General features: G+C 49.2%; 1 protein-coding gene across 1 annotated transcript; it reads left to right on the top strand.

The window, feature by feature from the left end:
- The first annotated feature begins 23,561 nt into the window (after positions 1-23,561).
- LOC147990815 (uncharacterized) lies at positions 23,562-23,972 on the top strand. Its single transcript, XM_087538407.1, has one exon. The coding sequence runs from the start codon at positions 23,562-23,564 to the stop codon at positions 23,970-23,972; it is 411 nt and encodes a 136-aa protein (XP_087394533.1).
- The last annotated feature ends 139 nt before the right edge of the window (positions 23,973-24,111 follow it).

Raw genomic sequence — 24,111 nt, forward strand, 5'->3', positions numbered from 1 at the left:
TCCGTCGAGTGGAACTCGTTCTTCACTCGAGACGACTTTTTGTATTTGTGGCGCAGCTCCGAAGGAGAAGGTAGCAGTCGACCTGCACCTCGTCGTCCTTGCGGGTCGGGATGGAGAGCACGTTGTATTTGTGGCAAAGCTCCGAAGGAGAAGGTGGCAGTCGACCTGCACCTCGTCGTCCTTGCGGAGTGGGATGGAGTGCACGTTGTATTTGTGGCGAAGCTCCCAAGGAGAAGGTGGCAGTCGACCTGCACCTCGTCGTCCTTGCGGATTGGGATGGAGCGCACGTTGTATTTGTGGCGAAGCTCCGAAGGAGAAGGTGGCAGTCGACCTGGACCTCGTCGTCCCTGCGGATTGGGATGTGTTTCGTACTTAGGCGAGTACTGGACTGCAGCTAAGCCTCCGAGTGGGAGGGTCGCTCTCCACTCGGTAGGATTTTTCAAACTTAGGCTAGTACTGGACTGCAGCTAAGCCCCTGAGTGGGAGGGTCGCTCTCCACTCGGTAGGATTTTTCAAACTTAGGCGAGTACTGGACTGCAGCTAAGCCCCCGAGTGGGAGGCTGGCTCCCCACTCGGTAGGATTTTTTCAAACTTAGGCGAGTACTGGACTGCAGCTAAGCCCCGAGTGGGAGGATGGCTCCCCACTCGGTAGGATTTTCAAACTTAGGCGAGTGCTGGACTGCCATTAAGCCTCTTAGTGAGAGAACTTAGGCGAGTACTCGACTATAGCTAAGCCCCCGAGTGGGAGGATTGCTCTCCACTCGGTAGGATTTTTAAATACTTAGGCGAGTACTGGACTGCAGCTAAGCCCCCGAGTGGGAGGCTGGCTCACCACTCGGTAGGATTTTCAAATACTTAGGCGAGTACTGGACTGCAGCTAAGCCCCCGAGTGGGAGGCTGGCTCACCACTCGGTAGGATTTTCAAATACTTAGGCGAGTACTGGACTGCAGCTAAGCCCCCGAGTGGGAGGCTGGCTCACCACTCGGTAGGATTTTCAAATACTTAGGCGAGTACTGGACTGCAGCTAAGCCCCCGAGTGGGAGGCTGGCTCACCACTCGATAGGATTTTCAAATTCTTAGGCGAGTACTGGACTGCAGCTAAGCCCCCGAGTGGGAGGCTGGCTCACCACTCGATAGGATTTTCAAACTTAGGCGAGTGCTGGACTGCCATTAAGCCTCTTAGTGAGGGAACTCAGGCGAGTACTCGACTGCAGCTAAGCCCCCGAGTGGGAGGATTGCTCTCCACTCGGTAGGATTTTTTCAAACTTAGGCGAGTGCTGGACTGCAGCTAAGCCCCCAAGTGGGAGGCTGGCTCACCACTCGGTAGGATTTTCAAACACTTAGGCGAAATGGGTTCGCAGCTAAGCCTCCGAGTGAGAAGCTGGCTCACCACTTGGTAGGATTTTCAAACACTTAGGCGAAACGGGTTCGCGGCTAAGCCCCCAAGCGAGAGGCTGGCTCACCACTCGATAGGAAATTATTTTTGCAAACTTAGGCGAAACGGATTCGCAGCTAAGCCACCCACTGGGGGATTTCTCACACAAACAAAAACAATAACAATTACTGGGAAAATTATAACGCTCTTGTCTTTGATAGATAAACTACAGAAGTTTTTCTTATTACATCTCATCCGAGTGAGAATTCAAGTATAAAAGGGGCGGAGCAGCTCTGCATTCCAGGCTCGTGGCTCATCAATCTGGCGATCGACATTATAAAGGTGGTACGCTCCATTGTGGAGGACTCTGGTGACTATGAAGGGACCTTCCCAAGTAGGAGCGAGTTTGTGTGGTTTCTGTTGATCCACTCGGAGGACCAAGTCTCCTTCTTGGAAGGCTCGACTCTTCACATTTCTGGCATGGAATCAACGCAAGTCTTGCTGATAGATGGTCGATCGGATCATGGCCATTTCTCTTTCCTCTTTCAGGAGGTCGACTCCGTCCTCCCGGGCTTGTTCTGCTTCATCTTCAGAGTAGAGCTCGACTCGGGGTGCGTTGTGAAGCAGGTCACTCGGCAAAACTGCTTCGGCTCCGTAGACCAGAAAGAATGGGGTTCTTCCAGTCGATCGGTTCGGGGTTGTCCTCAATCCCCAAAGGACTGATGGAAGCTCGTCGACCCATGCACCTGCTGCGTGCTTGAGATCGCGCATCAGTCGGGGTTTCAGTCCTTTGAGAATTAAGACGTTTGCCCTTTCCGCTTGTCCATTCGACTGGGGGTGAGAGACTGAAGCATAGTTGACTCGTGTGCCTTGAGAGGCGCAAAAGGCTCTGAATTTGTCAGAATCGAAGTTTGACCCATTGTCAGTGATGATGCTGTGCGGAACTCCATATCTGAATATCAACTCTCTGATGAAACTGATAGCAGTGCAAGCATCAAGATTGATAGGCTTAGCTTCAATCCATTTGGTGAACTTGTCGACTGCCACTAGCACATGAGTGAAGCTGCTCCTGCCCGTTCTCAGAGGTCCAACCATGTCCAGTCCCCAAACAGCGAAGGGCCAGACGAGTGGAATGGTTTTTAGGGCCGACGCGGGTTTGTGTGACATATTGGAGTAAAACTGACATCCTTCACATTTGTCGACTATCTCTTTCGCCATTTCATTCGCCCTTGGCCAATAGAATCCCGCTCGGTATGCTTTAGCCACAATGGTCCGAGAGGACGCATGATGACCACAGGTCCCCGAGTGGATATCATCAAGGATTATCTGACCTTCTTCTGATGTTATACACTTCTGACTGACTCCAGTCGCGCTTTCTCTGTACAACTATCCCTTTATGACTGTAAAGGCCTTGGATCGACGGACGATCTGTCGAGCCTCTTCTTCGTCCTTTGGGAGTTCTTTCCTTAGGATGTACGCGATGTACGGTACCGTCCAGTCCGGAGTGATGACCAACACTTCCATGATCAGGTCGACCACAGCTGGAACTTCAACTTCAATCGGATCTGTGGCACTTTTTGGCTGCGGGGCCTCTTCAGTGAAGGGATCCTCCTGAACTGATGGTGAGTGGATGTGTTCCAAAAACACATTGCTGGGAATGGCTTCTCTTTTTGAACCTATTTTCGCCAAATCATCAGCTGCTTGATTTTTCGGTCGGGGTATGTGATGAAGTTCTAACCCCTCGAATTTCTTCTCCAGCTTTCTCACTGCATTGCAATAACTAGTCATGGTTGGACTTCTGACGTCCCACTCTTTCATCACTTGATTAACCACCAAATCTGAGTCGCCATAGACCATGAGGCGACGGACGCCGAGTGAAATGGCCATGTGCAACCCATATAAAAGTGCTTCGTATTCTGCTTCGTTATTGGAGGAATCAAAGTGGATTTGAAAAACATATCTGAGCTTATCTCCTCGGGGGGAGACCAATACTACTCCGGCACCGGAACCATTCAGCATTTTGGAACCGTCGAAGAACATGGTCCAATGCTCCGAGTGAACCTGAGTCGGCAGTTGTTGTTCAATCCACTCGGCGACGAAATCTGCTATTGCTTGGGACTTGATAGCTTTCTTTGCCTCAAATCTGATATCTAGAGGAAGGAGTTCAATCGCCCATTTTGCTACTCGACCAGTTGCATCTCTGTTGTGCAGGATCTCTGACAATGGAGCGTCGCTGACGACTGTAATGAAATGATCGGAGAAGTAATGAGCAACCTTCTTTGTGGTCATATAAATCCCATATACAAGCTTATGATAATGAGGATATCTTTGCTTCGACGGGGTCAAAACTTCAGAAACATAATATACTGGACGCTGAACTTTGAATGCTTTTCCTTCTTCTTCCCGCTCGACCATAAGTACCGTACCGACGACTTGTCCCGTGGCTGCGATGTAAAGCAGCAAAGGCTCTTTGCTTATTGGAGCAGCAAGCACCGGCTGGGTGGAGAGCAGAGCTTTGAGCTCTGCAAACGCCGCATTAGCTTCAGGAGTCCACTTGAACTTGTCTGACTTCTTCATCAACCGGTAAAGAGGCAATGCCTTTTCACCGAGATGAGAGATGAATCGACTTAAAGCGGCCAAGCAACCAGTAAGCTTCTGGACGTCGTGCACTCGCACAGGATGTTTCATCCGGAGTATAGTACCGACTTTTTCTGGATTGGCGTCGATTCCCCGTTCGGACACGAGAAAACCGAGTAACTTTCCGCCAGGAACTCTGAATGTGCACTTCGATGAATTAAGCTTGATATCATACCTCCTGAGGTTGGCAAAGGTTTCAGCAAGGTCAGTCAGTAGGTCGGAACCCTTCCGTGACTTGACCATAATATCATCCATGTATGCTTCCACATTCCGACTGATTTGAGTGAGCAAACACTTCTGAATCATCCTCATGAATGTGGCTCTGGCATTCTTGAGGCCGAATGGCATGGTAACATAACAGAAGCACCTGAATGGAGTGATGAAAGCTGTTTTGATCTTGTCAGGTCCATACAGACGGATCTGATGGTACCCGGAATAGGCGTCTAAAAAAGACAGTCGCTCACATCCCGCAGTCGAGTCGACTATCTGGTCAATGCGGGGGAGAGGAAAATAATCTTTCGGGCAGGCCCGACTGATATGTTTAAAGTCAATGCACATGCGAAGTGACTTGTCCTTCTTGGGGACCATGACAACGTTGGCGAGCCACTCGGAGTGGTAAATCTCTCGGATGAACTCCGCTGCTAAGAGCCGAGCCACCTCCTCACCCTTTCTCTTCTGGACGGCGGACCGTCGGAAATGTTCTTTGACAGGTTTCACTTTTGAGTCGACTCGTAGGCGGTGCTCAGCCAGCCCCCTGGGAACACCCGGCATGTCAGAAGGCTCCCATGCGAAGATGTCCCAGTTCTCACGGAGGAACTAGATGAGCGCTTCTTCCTAGTGTTGTTGAGATATGAGTCGGAGCAGCACTGGGATCGGTCGGGTGAATGTGAACCGGCTTCGTTTCACCAGATGACTGAAAAGCTGATTCTGTAGCGGGCTTCTTGGCTCGCAACAAATCGCTCAGGTCTGCAGTCTTCTGGTACTCCTGCAGCTCCACCACTGCCATCTGAGCATCAGCAATCTTTGAGCCTTTCTGAAAACACTCTTCTGCTTTCTTCCGATTGCCCGTAACAGTGATCACACCTTTGGGACCAGGCATCTTCAATTTGAGATACACATAACATGGTCGATCCATGAAGCGTGCATAAGCTGGCCTGCCCAGAATAGCGTGATAAGCACTCTGGAAATCCACAACTTCGAACGTCAACTTTTCTTTGCTGTAATTCTTGGAATCACCGAAAACCACATCAAGAGCAATTTGGTAGAGTGACTCAGCCTTCTTCCCAGGAATGACTCCATGGAAACTCATGTTGCTGGTACTGAGTCTGGACATCGGAATGCCCATCCCTTTCAACGTCTCACATACAGTATGTTCAAACCACTGCCACCATCCATCAAGACTTTGGTCAGTCGAGTGCCTTCAACAATTGGGTCGACCACCAAAGCTTGCCTCCCAGGGGTGGCAATGTGCGTTGGGTGATCGGACTGGTCGAATGTGATGGCAGTCTGAGACCACTTCAGATAACTGGGTGTCGCCGGAGCAACCATATTCACCTCACGGTTGATAACTTTCAGTCGACTTTTTCTTTCAACATCAGCAAAAATCATCAAGGTGGAATTGACCTGGGGGTATCCATCACCACTGTCCTCCTTGTCCTCAACTTTGTCCGACTCATTTTCCTTATCTTTGGACTGTTTGCCCTGGAACTGCTGGATCAAGAGCCGACACTGTCGAGTGGTATGTTTCGGGTAAATGAGCTTACCCTCTTCATCTTTCTTGGTGTGGATGTGACATGGCAAATCCAACACATCATTTCCGTCTTGGTCTTTAACTTTCTTGGGGTTCCAAGGCCTTTTGGGTTTCCCCTTAAACTTTCCTTGAGTTACAGCCAAGGCTTCCCCAGGAGCAGCTGGCTCGGCTTTCCGCTTCTGTTTCCGATTGAAATTTCCTCCTCCGGTTTCGTGGGCGACTGACTTGTGCTTGCCACTCCGGAGTCGATCCTCATCTTCACCATTAGCATACTTGGTGGCAATCTTCATCATCCGATTCAGAGGCATGTCTCCGGTTCAACCGAATTTCAGATTCAGTTCTCTATACTTGACGCCTTCTTTGAAGGCACAGACTGCTTGGTGATCAGGCACATTCTCTACCGTGTGATGTAACATGATCCATCTCTTGATGTAATCCCTCAAAGTTTCATTCGGCTTCTGCACGCAAGACCGCAGTTCCGTCAGCCCTGTCGGTCGCTTGCGTGTTCCTTCAAATGTGGTGACAAACACTCGGGCAAGATCTTCCCAAGTGTAAATGCTGCTGGGTGCTAACTGATTCAGCCACGCTCTGGCCGAGCCCTCCAACATGAGAGGCAGGTGCTTCATGGCCACTTCATCATTGCCACCGCCAATCTGGACAGCCACTCGGTAGTCTTCAAGCCAAGTATCGGGCTTGGACTCACTAGTGAACTTACTGACTCCAGTCGCCAACCTGAAGTTGGGAGGAATCACAGCGGCCCTGATGGCTCTACTAAAGCACTCTGGCCCCGAAACATGTACTCTGCTGCTGGTAGGTGCATCTCTGTCGTGACCTTCTCGGTGAGCTCTGTTCCTGTCGACCAAACCTTGAAAGAGAATGTATCTCGCATCAAAGCCTGGTTCCCTGGGGTCGACTGGAATCCTTCGCCCAACACTATGAGGGCACCTGTCATCTTGCTATCGAGGCACATACGATCCACTCCTCGGGGGAGGGGTAGGCACTCGACGTTGATCATCACGATCGAATCGGTGATCATACTGCTCACGGTTCCCGTACTGATCACGCCGGTCCCCACGTCCCTCACGCCTCGGGGCCGATCTTGGGCTATGAGCCGACTGGACTGTGTCTGCAGCAATGGATCTGCTATGAATCCTGTTCCGTGACTGAGAAACAGCAGAATTCTGGTCTCCTGCTGCCCGGAGTAACGCTCTGATCTGCAGCAAGCCTCTACCAGCCTTTGAATGGGAAGGTTGAATCGACTCTGCTATACGGGCTGCAGCTGCTAAATTCTAAATCGGAGTTCGATATACCTGCGGGGGCGGAAAGAGCTGACGTCGACTGGATTCTGGAATCCGTTGTCGCGCACGCTCGTCGAGTGCTCGCTGGAGGTTCTCCAGTCGAGTGCGCTCAGCCAAGTTTGCCAGGCGCGCGTCCTCCAAGGCACGAGCCTTGGGGGTTTCTCCAATGATAGGAGTGTGCAGTGCATCTATGTTCCGGCGACGAAGTTCTTCTCTCTGCAGCGACGTGAGAGGCTCGGGGAGATATTCCTCATGGGGATGCGACGGGTCGCCTCCACCTGCGCCTCCGTCGGTGCGGGGAAAACTGGGAGGACTGCGCGGTCCATCGACCATCAGAACCTTCGCCGCCGGATCGCTGCTGTCGCACTCGGATGCGGTCTCTGCGGAGCCAGTCGAACAAGCCGTAGAGGGATTCGTCGGGTTCGATCGCCACGACTTGAGGGGTGGCCGACTGGCGTGCCACCGTGTGTCTCACCCACCGCTGAAGTCTCGACCGACCGGAGCACTTGCGCCAGCGGGAAACAGGGAGGGAGGACAACACAGGTGCCGACCGATAATGGGTCGACGGTTGCCGCAAGAGGATGCCGCGGACGCACGCGTGAAAGTGCGTTGCTCCGTGGACAGGGAGTGCGTCCACGTCGAGCGGAGCCTCCTGAAGCCAAGCGGAGTCGTCGGCGATGAACGTGAGCGCGCCGAGACGGATCTCGCGGCCCTCCACCAAAACTCCGCCAAAAACCATGATGATTTGGGTCGGAAAAGATCGCAACTCCTCCAACAAATCGCTAAGACACCAGCCCCACGGTGGGCGCCAACTGTCGTGGTTCTAAGTCTGACAGTAATGTAGGGGGTAGGTATGGAGAGGCAAGATCTTAGCTATGGAGTAGTTGTAAGCACACGAGGTTTACGAGTTCAGGCCCTTCTCGGAGGAAGTAATAGCCCTACGTCTCGGAGCCCGGAGGCGATCGACTCGATTATGTGTGTATGAATTACAGGGGTGCGAACCCTTTACACTGAGGAGGGGGTGGCTTATATAGAGTCCGCCAGACCCCTTCCGGCCCTCAGTTATGCAGGGTTTCAAATACATTAAGGTCGGGCGTTGCTGGTAACGCCCCTAATAAAATGCTATGATGACCATAAAAGCTATTTAATGACCGACCGTTAGCGTGCGGAGTGACTTTAGGTCTCCTGGCCGTCGAGTGGTTGGATCTTGGTCGAGTGATTGCTTCTTGGTCGAGTGTCTTCGAGTTTGTCGAGTGGAACACCTCCAAGTCGATTGAAAGGTGATTTCTTCTAGAGATGTCCTTGGGTAGGGTAGTTAGGACAGGTCCATGACCCTACCCTAGGTACATAGCTTCATCAGTAGGTGCACTGGCTAGCCACTGTTCTGGCGTCATCGAGCGGCCGACTAGAGGTGACCCGGCGACCCATTAATGAGGAGAAGAGGCGTGGACGAGGAGAGGATGCGGTGGAGTGCAGTACACGGCGTCGATCTCTCCCTCTCTATCCATTTCTGAATTTACTGAAGACACTGAAAATTGACAGTGGTGAACAGTGCATGACAGGTGTTTGATAAAATGCCAGAGAGCTCTAGGCATTTTAGAAAATTTTGAGATTTTTTGTGGTGATGTGTTGATGCATAAGAGAGTGTCTGGCAAAATTTCAGAATTGTTGGAGCAAGGAAAATTAGGTTTTGACCATGAAATGTGAATCTGGTCAAAATTTGAATTGCACTAAATTTGAAAATTTTGAACTATGGAAGCCCATGTTTTTGGTGAAATGGGTTGTGGGTACTGTCTAGTTGCTGGTGTAATTTTTGTGGATGCAGAGGAGTCACCTAGAATGCGGTTCCTTTGTAAACCAAAGAAACCTTGATAAATATAAATTCCACCTTGGGAATTTATTAAATATGAGAAAAATATTTTTTGTGAAGAGTAAAGATGTTGGACACTGTCCTAAGATGTGAGGAAGACTAGGAGAGGAATTTAGAGTGACAAAATAAATTTTTGGGAAGAGTTAAAAGTATTTGAAAGGAGTGAAGTGACCAAATCCCTGGAGTATTTTTAAATGCCACAGTAAATCCTCCTAATATGAGAAATGATTTTGATATATTAGATAAAATAACCAAACCAAAAACTCATCCAGATAAAAAAACCATTTTAAAATTTTGAAAATCCAAGGGATAATTTTGGGGTGTTACAACTACTTCCTATTCTCTCACCATACACAATATCCACATCAACGATGTGCCACGTCATTATTCAGTTTTCAAAAGTAGTCAATCAGTCTTCCACCTTAGCAAATCTGCTACCTCAGCAAAAATATATTTTTTAACGAAGTAATCTTTTTTTGACCCGAATATATTAAAAGTAAAAAGTTACAAGTTACAATGTACAAGTTACATGAAGGCCCAAGGGCCTATCCAATACCAGCTCTAGGAAACATGAACATTATATTAGAAGTTGCAACTGATCCAGTCTGATAGCTCTTGGAAGTATTTTTCTTTCACTTTGAAACGGAGAAGTTTGAGATCTTTCTTGAAGTAGAATCTCCAAGCTTGTACAGACTGTTGGTGTTGTTTGAAGATTTTATCATTTCGTTGCTTCCAAATGTTCCAACTGCCCAACATGATTATCTCTGAGGCAAAGTGCTTGGGAAGATGATCTTTTGCCAAGTTTATGTCTTCGTAGATTGATGTCCCTCTTTTTCTCCCTGGAATAATGGTATGCAAGCAGTCTTGAGCAAATTGGCAATCCCAGAATAGGTGCATTGGTGTTTCTTCAGCCCTTTGGTTGCAGTTTGGACAAGAGGCATTATCAAGGTGCATGCCCTTTCGTTGTGGTATGCAAGCAGTCTTGAGCAAATTGGCAATCCCAGAATAGGTGCATTGGTGTTTCTTCAGCCCTTTGGTTGCAGTTTGGACAAGAGGCATTATCAAGGTGCATGCCCTTTCGTTGTAGCAGGGACCTAGTATTGATTCTGCAGTGCGCCATCAGCCAGATGAAAATTTTATGCTTGAACCTGCTAGAGGAAGACCAGATCATTTTGAAGAATGGATGTCCTTCCTCATCTCCCATCAGATTATTGTACATTATCATGGAGGAGTATTTGTTGGATAGACCATTAGAAGTCCATGTATCTTTACCACTATCATCAATCTGTGGGAGAATCTCTTGCAAAAGATTGTACTGCTCATATGCTATGGCTGACATTGGCAAGTGAAAATGCCCTGTAAGATCATTGAGTATACTAAAATTATGCACTGAGATGGAGTCATCTATTGCAAATGAGTGGAGTTCCGGGAATTTGTCTTGGATGGGTTCTCCTGCCCAATTGGTCTTCTACACCGACAAAACAACCCATCTATTAATAGGAGCCGAGACGCCTGTTAATCTTCTCCCATGATTCTGTTACTCTTCCCACCAATCTATCCCCCGGACTTGTTTGCATCTTTCCCACTACCATCCATATGGTAGAAGACATGCAAGGAAAATATTTTAACGATCGGCGATGAGAGAAGATGATGGCATATTACTTTCACCGTACCACAGATCCGTCAGTTAGAGAACAACCTCTAATAAACACAAACCATGGATTCAAATAGGGTCAAAACATATAGATTACCTTCAGTAACATGTCCATGCTATGAGAGTGCATCGTTCAGAGAACTTTCATTGGTGCCATACTGCCATGGTGTACCATAGGACAGACCTGCTGCTGAGTGTGGAAGAAATAGCAAGCAATAAAAAGACCATGAACTGTAAGTTAGCAATCCTAACATTTACATTTATACTTAAATTAGCTAGGTTTGCAAACTGCGATCCGGGAGGAGGCACCCATATCTCAAAACCAATAGGGCATTTGTGTTCGAACATGAAACAAGTTGACAATAAATGGATATTTTGGAACATAAGCAGAAAACAACAGTCCGATTTACCAGCTTTAAAGACTGGAACAATGGCAGGTAGTATCGTTTTTCTTCCCCAGTTCAGCACCAGCGGTAAACCCCTAAAAATAATACCCATGACAGTAGGGAATCAACAGCAAGACAGTGCATGCATGAGATTGAAAAAGAAGATTTTACACAAGGCGTTGCTAGTGACAATTATGTTTTGATTGAAACAAAAGAGTGTGAACCCAAGTTGGAAGAGGGCAAAACTATTATGCGTTCTCTATAAGCAAACACAGCCATGCGCCGTTGCACCTGCCTACCCATCGCATACGACCAAGGGTTTGCACCACACATTTGCCTTCACTACACCCCATCGTAGTTGCTGTCGTTCCTGGGAGCAGGGTGAGCCGGCGCTCCATTCGCTGGTCCAGGCGGAGTGCCAATGGGTTTGTTATCAAGACTAACACCATTGGAAATATAAAAAAACAACAAGTAAGAGGATATGGAGGAAGAGTAGATGGCGGGTGGACCGGATGCTCGGAGGCAGTCGCGCGATAGCTCGCCCACGGCTGAACGCCGGCGCATCAAGGGCGAACAGAGAACTGCAACGGCGTCATGAGGGAAAGAGAAACCGCTAGGTTTGATAGGAGATATTTTTTTGAGACAACTCGATAGGAGAGATAGGGGTCGAACCTGTATGACGTGGACTGTTAGGAGCGAACGGCAAAGAAGTGGGCCTTCCATGGCCCGATTAAGGAGGAAAACCAAGGTCGTTCTGCGGAGAAGCGGCCCGCGAAATGGTATGTGCGTCGCGCGAGCGACCTAGGACGCCTAGAGCTGATCTGAATCGTAGATTCGAGGATCTGATGGCTGAGACAGTCAAATTGCTATGGAGGCTCCTAGCTAGCTGCGTTATAGTGTTCTCAATTCCTTGGCCTACGAACCCACACATATAAATTCACCTCTTTGTTGGGCCCAATGATTGGTGTTGCATACCTTGCAGACCCCCACCACCACCGGATTTGACATCGAGGAGTTGCGTCGTCCCTGCCATCAATGGACTCAGATGGCGAGAGTTGTGCCAGTACCATGCGTAGCCTAGCTCCACCGCCCTTCCCATATACCATCTTCAAATCTGTGTAGACCCCTCCCATGTATATGTAACTAATGCAATTGTTTTATCTTCGTTCCCATCGTCACCACAAATACGAGCACATGCCTGACGCCTTTGCTGGAGATTCACCAAGTTTCGTGTTAGCTGGGACACACATCTGCAGCCGTAGATGTCACCTCCCCTCTCTCTGTCCTAGGTTCTCCATGCAGCCTCTTTTGCTAAGGTGGAAGACTGATTGGCTACTTTTGAAAACTGAATAATGACGTGGCACATCACTGATGCGGATAGTGTGCATGGTGAGAGAATAGGAAGTAGTGGGGAGCAACTTCCTAAAAATGGTAGATTAGTTATTGACACACATATACTGCTGGTACAAAGCATGTTAGCTGGGACACATCTGCAGTCGTGGACGTCACCTCCCCTCTCTCTGTCCCAGGTTCTCCATGCAGTCTCTTCCTCACAGCATCTGTTGATTAAGCACCCGCCATCCATTGTTTACAAGTTTGTGTGGATTTTCTGTCTTGGAAAAATTCATGCCTTGGACGATGCATAGCTCAATTATAGAATTGTATCTGAGATGGAGGAGCTTGATACGCTGATTGTTTGGAGATTTTGCTCCTAAATTTTACATGCCCCGATACAAAATTTAATCTCATTTCTGTTCCTTTAGTTTCTGCATTTTTTTAACTCTATGTCAACAAGGTATTTGATCACAATCCAAGTAGGTCATAGGTCTGTTTGTATTTGTAGAAATTTTTAATCTATGTCGATCAGTGACCCTCTTCTGTTTTTACAGGCCACGGTATCCTAGGCTCCTAGAAAATGATCCACGGAATGGGAGTGCATCATAGATTCATAGCAAGATACAGTTTGCCTTGATAGTATCCTAGAGAGCATAGAGTGAATAGACATCTACTGGAATATGGTCTATTGTCTATCTCTCTTTTCTTATAAAGTTGTAAGTTTTTACGTGGAAAATAGGAACAATCGTGTTAATTTGCGAGTTATATATCAGCATATGTTGACTAGTTTTCAATTGAATTGTACAATCTTAATCTTACTTCTATATATGTGTGCGAACTGATTTTTTGTAATGAACTGATTTTGTAAATTTTGGTAATTGTCTTTGCAGCAAAAAGTTTGTTGTGATGCTTACCATTTTCTTGGCAACTCAAACATTGTGTTATGAAGTTTCAACTCATGTGTTGCCACTAATGTTATCCCATGTAAATAATAGAGTTCATTGTCCATAGCCAAATAATGAACTTATTCACTTTTATCTAGATCTAAGAACCATCCAACATAACATCAAATCCGTTGAGAACTCTCATAACAAGACCTTCACGACATAGATGTTGTAGTGACAATAAATGTCATTATTGATCACTATAAAGTTGCATCTACTTATTTGTGTTTGCAATATTTTTTTCGAGAGTACGCCAAAGGCATACTGTATTTTTATAGAAGGCAGCAGAAAATTTACAAGAAGTTTGAAACCACTGCGAACAGGGCTCAAAACCAACACCCACACCAACACCGCTAGATATGCTAAAGGACTACTCTCTCACTAAACTTATCTCTTCAACGATGCTCTGAACTAGTTGCGATGGTGTGAGTTGTTGGTCCCTCCTACCAAACACTCTCGCATTGCATTGCTTCCATAAAGCCCATGTTGCCATGATGAAGAGTGAGTCAAAGCCACGCCTTGATTGCCTACTGATCGGAGCCCTAGTATCCTTCCACCATTGCGTCAAGGTGTCATGCGCGGTCGGCGGTGCAACGTTGATTCCAAAGTGCTGCAGAGTAAGGAACCAGACCTCCCGTGAATACACACGTTGTAGGAGTATGCGATCCACGTTATCCTCGTCTTGCAGACATGTATAACATGCCAAAGTGTGATCTTGCAATCCATGCCTTGCACGCCTATCCGAGGTCCAAATGCGATACTATACGGCTAGCCAAACGAAGATTTTGCACTTGAGAGGTGCCCGGCACTTCCAGATGAAGGTTGCCGGTTCAAACACGACCAATCCCATGCATAGTCTTTTATACATAGATTTGGCTGAGTAGCTGCCTGATGCATCACACGGCTAATAGAAATCATCCTCCATCATGTTATCTATGTCTAGCTCAGCAATAGCTTGCTGCAACACATACAACTGCATGTGCATGGTGAAGTTAAGGGTTGTCTGAATATCTTCTTCCCACCTGGCCTCTCCCATCGCCTGAAACACCGTACGCCTGTTCTTGATTCGCGTGGGGACAATGCAAGCTAGGGCAGGGGCGATCTCAGCCGCAGTCCGTCCATCAATCCATCGGTCCCTCCAAAACAATACCTTCTTCCCGTTACCCACCTTGATGTGCACAAGACCGTCGAAAACCTGCCATGCATCATCGTCCATCATGAGGCCAAGTCCTTGCCATGGCCGCAACTCATCAGTTCTCCGTAACCATTCCCACCGAGTGCGCAGAGCAATTGCTTGTAATCTTAGGTTCTTCACTCCCAATCCTCCATAACAATACGGGCGACATATGGAATTCCAAGCCACCAAACATTGCCCTCCATGAGTTTTATCCTTGCCAGCCCAGAAAAAGGATCATAGCCATGAGTTGATGTCTTCAAAGACCCATACTGGCGCTTCCAAGATCAGGAGCTGGTGAATAGGCCTTGCGGCAATTACTGCTTTGACCAGAATGAGTCTCTCGGGCCTCTAGATTAGCCCACGCTGCCATGCCGGGATGAAATGCCTCACCTGATCGAGCATGGGCTGCCAATCCGGCTTGGTAAGTTGTGATATGGCAAGTTGAATACCCAGATATTTTCAAGGGAATGAACTGATAGAACATTGGAGCATCCCCTGTACCCTGTTGCAATCGATCGTCGAGCCACAGATTAGGATGGCAGAGGATTTTCTGTAGTTCATCTTGAGGCCCGAGGCCTCACCAAAGATCTCCAGAGCGGTGCGCACAAAATGCAGATCCATCTCCGTGGGCTTGATGAACAGAGCAACATCATCTGCGTAGATGGATAGACATTGATTTGAAGAGATTCCTGTGAATATGCTAATGGCACCCACCTCCATTGCCTTACTAATAAGAGCCGATAAAACCTCCATCACAATTACGAAGAGGAGGGGGGATATAGGATCCCCCTGCCTGAGCCCACAAGCATGCGTGAAGCTCCTTCCAGGTATTCCGTTCACCACAATCTTGGTAGTTGCCGTTTGCAGCAGGGTTGCAATCCAGCTAAGCCACTTGTTCCCAAACCCTTTCTGCCTGAGCACCTCGAATAGTAAAGGCCATGACAGTGAATCAAATGCTCTAGAGATGTCTAATTTGAGGAAGACCCCCTTCTCTTTTCTGTTATGCATCTTCCTAGCCACCTGACGAACTAAGAGGAAATTGTCATGTAGATTCCTTCCTGATATGAAAGTCGATTGATTAATGGAGACAATTTCCTTCATCCTTCTTCTAACTCTATTTGCAAGCAGTTTCGCAAAGAGTTTGCAAAGCTATGCGATAAGCTTATTGGCCTGAAATCTCCAAACTCCTCTACGTCAATTTTCTTAGGTATTAGCACTATGAGTGCCTTGTTGAGCATAGCAAAACCACGTCCGTCCCCCACATAGAGCTTGTGGATAGCTGCCATGATATCTTGTTTGATCACCGACCATGCCTTTTGGTAAAATACCCCTATGAATCCATCCGGTCCCGGAGCGCGATCGGTGGGCATATCCTTAATCACCTCCCACACCTCTTCCTCGGTGAACATGACCTCGAGATCCTGCAAGTCCAAAGCTTCCAAGCCCAGCTACTGCAGGTCCAAAGTGTATCTTCTAGCATAGCTGCGCCCAAGAAGACACTCAAATTCCTCTGTAATAACCTCTTGCTTCATGTCCTGATCTGTTATAATCTTGCCTTGGTGTTTGATGTGCGTTATGAAGTTCTTTGCTCTTCGGCCATTAGCCATAGCCTGGAATAGCTTGGAGTTCGCATCTCCAGCTTGGAGCCATCAGATTCTCGAACATTGCCTTTGGATAGTTCTCTCCAAGGATGCGAGCCCCAGCATGGTTTTCTTCAGCGTGCGACACAACCAAAGCTCCTCCATGGTCAACTATCTCCTCTCTTGTACTTGATCGAACATGAGAATGATCCAGTGGGCCACCGCCATGAGCAGCTTGACGTTCCCAACTTTCCTCTGCCCCCAAGCTTGCAACGCAACAACTGCATTCCTAAGCAGGGCATCTAGCCTCTTAAAGGGATCGATGATCGCCTGATCACACACCCAAGCTTGTCCAATGGCTTGCTCAAACCCATCCAACTTAGCCCAAAAGATCTCAAAACAAAAGCGCCTTTTTGGGTTGCACATGGCACTAGTGGCCAGGTGTAGCGGGGCATGATCAGAGACTCCAGTCGACATGGCATGAAGCAAACTATCCGTGTAGTGCAGCTCCCAATCTACCGAAGCGAGGACACGATCAATCTTGGTGAGTGTTGGATTGTCTCGCTCATTTGACCAAGTGAACTTCCTTCCATGCATATAGAGCTCCTTGAGCTCGTGGTCATCAACGAACGACCTAAATCTGTTCATCATGTTCCTATTGAGATTCGTGTTATTCTTCTCACTTGCTCGTAAAATCATGCTAAATTCCCCATGGCCACCCATTGTCCTGGGCACAAAGCTCTTCGTGCGCTCAACTCCTCTAGGAATGCAGCTTTATCCTCACCCCCTGTGGCCCGTAAACTCCGGTAAACCACCACATGTTCCCCTCCTTTGTAGTCACTCTGCCAGTGATACAATAAGTATCGGCCACCACATTATCCATGGACGCCACACTGGAGTCCCAAGCCAAAAGGATGCCACCACGGGTCTCTGACGCTGGCAAATAAGCAAAAACCATCAAAGGATGGCCCTATGCATTGCATAACATCATATTGATCGATTACATTGAGTTTTGTCTCCTGCAGACACACCACGTTAACTTTTGTCGAGACGACGATCTCCCTAATCGCCTTTCTTTTTGCCAGGTTATTTAAAACCCGCACATTCTAGCAGAGAATCTCCAGGTTGTGATCCATTGGCAAGATGATCACCAACACCCATCCTCCGCACAAGAGCCCTCTCAGCGTGTGAGTACGACCGTCGTGTTTGCCCTCTCCAATTCTTCCTTGTGTAGCATTTCCTTTCCGAATATTGCTGCAAAGATCCTTACGTGTTGTTCCCTCAAAGAAGAGTCGAACAGCTCCCTGGGGCCTTTCACCGTATCCTCGTCCACGTGAAGATCATCCGTACGAACTCCAAGTGCTTTTAGTAGCACATTCTCAGCCGGCGTTGCTTTGGATGGGTTTTGTGCCGTTTTTCTTCGCAACCCTGGTGGCTGGGCGTGGTGTATAAGGCTCAGTCTGGGGGCGTAGCTGTGTGGCCTGCACTTCCCGCATCAAAGGTGGGGCCAACTTCTGTATTATGCTCGTGCAAAACGCCCTCATTTTGCTGTATGCGGCAGCCTCCAGCGGGGTCATCCCTTGCACGTCCTCGCCAGAACGTGGCATGCAAGCTAGTTGCATGGATTGCTCATCCCCCGATGCATGCAGCCCAATCATGGTGGGGGCCGGTTGCATGGGTGGCTCCTTCTCCGAGGCATGCACACCAATGTTCGATTGCACAGCTGGCGTTGGCGGGTCCCCCAAGTCGCCGCACACCTGCACATGGGAATCAGTTCCCAGCTGCCCCAGGGACGCGGCCTCAGTCACATCCAAATCAGTCCCATCCCCGCGAGCCTCTTGGCTAGCCGCATCCGGACCCACATGGTCCGCACTCATGCCTAGATCATCAGCATGCATGGCCCCATCTCCGCAATCCTCCAATCCGCCCGGTGCGCGGATCGCGACACCCATTGGCCCCCCATTGTGGTGGGATCCTATGCCCGGTGTGTTAAACCACCCACATCCTTGTCCTGCTCCTGATCAACCAGCTAGATCACTGTGACGCCCCCGATTCAATCGTACACTAATCATACACGCAAACGTGTACGATCAAGATCAGGGACTCACGGGAAGATATCACAACACAACTCTACAAATAAAATAAGTCATACAAGCATCATATTACAAGCCAGGGGCCTCGAGGGCTCGAATACAAGAGCTCGATCATAGACGAGTCAGCAGAAGCAACAATATCTGAGTACAGACATAAGTTAAACAAGTTGCCATAAGATGGCTAGCACAAACTGGGATACAGATCGAAAGAGGCGCAAGCCTCCTGCCTGGGATCCTCCTAACTACTCCTGGTCGTCATCAGCGGGCAGCACGTAGTAGTAGGCACCTCCGGTGTAGTAGGAGTCGTCGTCGACGGTGGCGTCTGGCTCCTGGGCTCCAACATCTGGTTGCGACAACCAGGTAGAAGGGATAGAGGGAAAGGAAGGAGAAAGCAACCGTGAGTGCTCATCCAAAGTACTCGCAAGCAAGGAGCTACACTACATATGCATGGGTAAATGTGTAAAGGGCCATATCGGTGGACTGAACTGCAGAAAGCCAGAATAAGAGGGGGATAGCTAATCCTGTCGAAGACTACGCTTCTGGCCACCTCCATCTTGCAGCATGTAGAAGAGAGTAGACTGAAGTCCTCCAAGTAGCATCGCATAGCATAACCCTAACCGATGATCCTCCCCTCGTCGCCCTGTGAGAGAGCGATCACCGGTTGTATCTGGCACTTGGAAGGGTGTGTTTTATTAAGTATCCGGTTCTAGTTGTCATAAGGTCAAGGTACAACTCCAAGTCGTCCTATTACCGAAGATCACGGCTATTCGAATAGATTAACTTCCCTGCAGGGGTGCACCACATATCCCAACACGCTCGATCCCATTTGGCCGGACAAACTTTCCTGGGTCATGCCCGGCCTCGGAAGATCAACGCGTCGCAGCCCTACCTAGGCACAACAGAGAGGTCAGCACGCCGGTCTAAATCCTATGGCGCAGGGGTCTGGGCCCATCGCCCTTTGCACACCTGCACGTTGCGAACGCGGCCGGAAGCAGAACTAGCCCCCTTAATACAAGAGCAGGCTTACAGTCCAATCCGGCGCGCGCCACTCAGTCGCTGACGTCACGAAGGCTTCGGCTGATACCACGACGTCGAGTGCCCATAACTGTCCCCGCGTAGATGGTTAGTGCGGATAGGCCAGTAGCCAGACTCAGATCAAATACCAAGATCTCGTTAAACGTGTTAAGTATCTGCGAACGCCGATTCAGGGCCAGGCCCACCTCTCTCCTAGGTGGTCTCAACCTGCGCTATCGCTCCGCCTCAAAGTAACAGTCGGGGGCCGTCGGGAACCCAGGCCCACCACTACCTGGATGGAGCCACCTGCCCCTTCAGCCCCCATCTCCGAACAGTATCATAAGTAATGTAATAGTATAAGTATATAGCATATGCCCGTGATCACCTCCCGAAGTGATCACGGCCCAGTAGTATAGCATGGCAGACGGACAAGAGTGTAGGGCCACTGATGGAACACTAGCATCCTATACTAAGCATTAGGATAACAGGTAAAGGTAACAACAGTAGTAGCAAGGACAGGCTATGCATCATAATAGGATTAACGGAAAGCAGTAACATGCTACACTACTCTAATGCAAGCAGTATAGAGAAGAGTAGGCGATATCTGGTGATCAAAGGGGGGGCTTGCCTGGTTGCTCTGGCAAGAGAAGGGTTCGTCGTCGATGTAGTTGTACTCGGTGGCATCAGCGCCGGTCTCGGGGTCGACCAGGGAAGAAGAGGGGGGAAGAAACAGTAAATATGGAGCAAACAAAGCATCACAAAACATAATGACGCAATACACGGTGCTAGGTATGCCCTAACGCAGTAGGAAGTGATACCGACGAAGGGGGAAGACATCCGGGAAAGGATTCCCGGTGTTTTGTGTTTTCAGACAGGTGAACCGGAGGGGGAAAGTTGCGAGTTCCATAGGTTAGGGATGTGTGGCGGATGAACGGGCTGCGTATCCGGATTCGTCTCGTCGTCCTAAGCAACTTTCATGTACAAATTATTTTCATCCGACTTACGGTTTATTTTCTATGAATTATTAAAGTTTTTAAATCATTTCGAAAAAGCAGAATTAATTTAAATAGAAAATAGGGTTATGACATGACATCAGCATGATGTCAGCTGTCAACAGGGCTGTTGATTGGGTCAAACTTACATGTGGGGTCGTTCTGTCATAGACCTAACTAAACTACCAGTTTTAATTAACTAAATTAGGTAGTTAGGCTAATTTAAACAGAGTTAATTAAGTTAATTTATTGATTTGCTAATTAATTAATTGATTAATTTTATTTGTTATTAAAAATCGTTCTAAACAGGGGGTGGGCCCCTGTGGTCAGTGGCACAAGGCCACGCCCTGGCTATGGCACACACACAGGGGGCCATCTATGGCCATGGTGTGGCCAGGGGAGGCACTGGCCGCGCCGGAGAGGCCAGCGAGCGAGGGCGGAGGCGAGCGGCGCCTGGCAGCGGCGGCAGTGGCGGATGCGGCGCAGGCGGGCGGCGGCGTGCGCGTGTGGAGGAGGACGCGGTTGCCGTGGCGATGGTTGTGGCGAGCGCGAGCGAGGTGCCAGTGCAGGCCGCAGAGCACGGCGAGGTCGACGGGTGGGGAAGAGGGCGGTAGCGCGGTGGGGTAGAGCAGCAGCAGAGGGTCGGCCACGGCGCGGGTGCAGCGCGTGCAGGCTGTAGTGGTGGAGGGCGAGTGCGGCCTGGAGCGGCGGGCACGACGTCGGGCGAGGCGGACGGTGTTCGACAGGGGGAGAGGGGAAGAGGAGGCCGAGGGCCTCACCGTAGTTGTAGGGCTCATGGCAATGGGGAGCGGGGAGGAGGTCGGGGAAGACGGCGACGGTGGCGGGGAGGCGGTCCGGCGAGGGAAGAACTCCGAGCGGCAGCGTCAGGGACCGGCTCGGGCGTCAATCCAAATCGAGACGAGAGGAATCCAGCAGAGAGGCTCGGTGCGGCGACCCTGGAGGAGCGGGCGGGCGGAGGTGGCGGTCCTCAGGCATGGCGTGCCGGGTGGAGGTGTCAGGCGACGACGCGGTCGTGGGGGAGGGAAGGGAGTCGCTCCCCCGATCCAGAAACGGGGCGGAGTGGGGGAACGAGCGAGTGGGGGCGATAGGCTAGGGTTTCTGTCGGTGGGGAGGTTATGGAGGGGTTAGGTGGGCCGGCCGGTTGGATGGCCAGCTGGGCTGAGACCCAGCACGGGGGGTCCCTTACTTTTGTTATTTTTTAATTTTACCTTTTGATCATTTCTCTTTTAGTCTTTAATGTATTTTAGTTTAATTAAAGGATAAAATAAACTTCTAAATTAGTATTATCATTTAACCCACGGCTACAAAAAGTTTGACCCCTAAATAAAATGTTTTAATATTTTATAATTTAGAAAAGGCATTTAATTAATGTTTTAGTTACTGTTTTAATTATCATAGTGCATTTAATTATTTTATAGAAATGTTGTTTCTCTACCAATATTACCTATGATTTAATTGCCACAAACCGAACATTTTTGTTTTATTATTTGAAAACTTTTGTTGTATGCCATATTTGGAATTTGAATTTTGAATTGGTTTTTTTTGAACTAACGAGGGATTAGCAACAATAACGGAGGTGACGTGGCATCCTTAGCAGAGTTTTTCTGTAACCTAATTATCCGGGCGTCACAATCACATCATCCACGACCGTATCTCGCGTCGGGGATGGGATTGTGACAATGGATGCCAGCATCCTCCTCGGTTGCTGCACCGCTTCCGCCTCGCTTTGTACGCGCACATGCTGATTGGCCGGTGCCACATCCAAAGATGGGGCAACCTGATCCAAAGCGCCTGTCACAACCCCATCCTGTCCCCCATTCGAATGTTCCAACGGGCCGGTGCCACGCTGTTCCTCCACGCGTCCAGTCAAACGGTCAAAAGCGAAAGGCCTGATCGTTATCCTGTCCCTGGCATAAGAAGGCAGGCGCGGTGGGGCCACCGGCGTAGCGTCCATGGGTGGCAACCGCCAACCACGACTGTCCCTGCTCCGGCCATACCCTCCGGCGAGCCCGCGCGTGCCGGCGCCATCGCCACCACCACCATGGTGGCCTCCCTGGGAGCCGCTCCCATCGGTACCACAAGTATCTCCGATCCCAAATTGCCAATAACGCCAGGATTTTTGTACGCAGATATGCAAATCAACGGACCACAAGAAACATATGCATCACTACATCAGAAAATTACAATTTGCATGTAGCTTTTTTTATTTTACTAATCATGCATGCCTCCTTACATTTTTGCAGTCGACAAGGAAACAACTAAGCTACAGGCACTTGAGACGACACAGAGATCACACCTTGAATTGTTTTCTTAGTGTTTCCATTAACATACATTTACATTATCTCATGGATAGTTTTGTTATTGGTGAGTATATGGGTGTAATAAATTTTATAACTAGTTATCATAGTGGTCCGTTAGCATAACCGCACTCCATCAGTGTGTCTATGGTTCTATTTGTTTCCAATTTATGATCACATCTACGGTTCAACTTTGTAGTTTTACATCATGTGTTTATGAAGTTCCACAGCAATATGCGAGGTATCATCTGATCGACTCTAGCTTGGAACAACTAAGAATTATTAGAAATATTTTGCCGCCTACTTGAGATAAATTATGTAACACTGTATTATATCTTCAACTATTCTGTTGTTTATTTGAGATAAATTATTTAACATCTGTATTATATTTCAACTATTTTGCTCTTTACTTGAGATAAAACGTATAGACTGGGTGGTCTTTTCATTCCATGGAACAATGTTGTCGTTTTTGTGTATATATTACTAAAGGGGAGCAACCAAACAGGTTATGCACACAGGGATTGGGGGGGGGGGGGTGTTGGGGTTGGGTGGGGATCACCCAATCCTGAGAGGTTCACACGTGGATTCTACATTGGGCAACCGAAGAAAGCCCAAACACATGGACTCCAGCTTAATGAAGTATAAACCCTAAGAGCATCTTCAACGGTCACGCGAAACGATGTGCGCGCGGTAAACGCAGCTTTTAGCGCGTGTGGGGCGTTTTGCCGTGCTCCAGCGGTGGCGGGAGAATCACGCGCGCGGGAACCGTTTGCGCGTGCGCGAAAAGGCGCCAGCTAGCGTGCCATTTTTTGCGCACCGCTTCCGGTGCGCCTATAAAGGGCGGCGCGCGCCACGCGCCTCTCCACGCCTCCTCTTCTCCTCTTCCTCTCCCTCTCTGCCACGCGCCGTTCCAGCGCCCCGCCACCGACGCGCCTCCACCGTCCCAGCGCCCCGCCACTGACGCGCCACCGAGGAGCGTCCGGCTATCGCGGCGTCCGCCTGCGCCCCAACGGCGGCTACTACGCGGAGATACGCTCCGGCGATCTCCGGCTCGGCCTCGGCACGTACGGGACGGCGCGCGAGGCCGGCCGCGCGTACGACGCGGCGGCGTGACGCCTAGGCCGGCCACGCGGCCAGATGAACTTTCAAGATGTGTACACGCTCCAGCAAGCGCTCGACTTCGCCCCGTCGCCGCGTCTGAACACGACACAAGACCGTGCGGAGCACGCCGAGCGGCAGCGCCGCCTCCTCGTCGCCCAGGAGGACGAGTGGGTCATGGCGGAGTGGCGCCGGCGCCACCCGGAGGACGTCGCCTACGAGAAGGTCTACTGGGCAAGGCGCCACGAGGAGGACACGCGAAGACGCCGCGAGGAGCGGTTGGACAGGCGTCGGCGAAAGGCGTTGGCGAATGCGCAGTCCGACCTCGTTGCAGCAGGTGGGCAGTCGTTCTTCACGCCGAACGATGATCGGTGGCTGGACATCTGGCTAGATACCTCGGACGACACCGCCGAGGATGATAATGGTGATAATGATAGCGACTTAGAGTAGTTTTTTTTTTTGCAATCTATCTCGTTTTTTATCGTTTGTCATTTTTATTATGCAATCTATGTTTCAGATATAAAATACCTTTGTATCGTTTAAAATCTATACAATCTATCTAATTTTTACTTCAATGCTTACATTTCTA

The sequence above is a fragment of the Triticum urartu genome, chromosome 1A (assembly GCF_056163025.1).
Source record: "Triticum urartu cultivar PI428250 chromosome 1A, HENAU_Tu73, whole genome shotgun sequence".
Taxonomy (NCBI): Eukaryota; Viridiplantae; Streptophyta; class Magnoliopsida; order Poales; family Poaceae; genus Triticum; species Triticum urartu.

Bases quoted from the DNA above. Each gene is read 5' to 3' on its own strand.
- LOC147990815 (XM_087538407.1), top strand. From the start codon at position 23,562: ATGAACTTTCAAGATGTGTACACGCTCCAGCAAGCGCTCGACTTCGCC.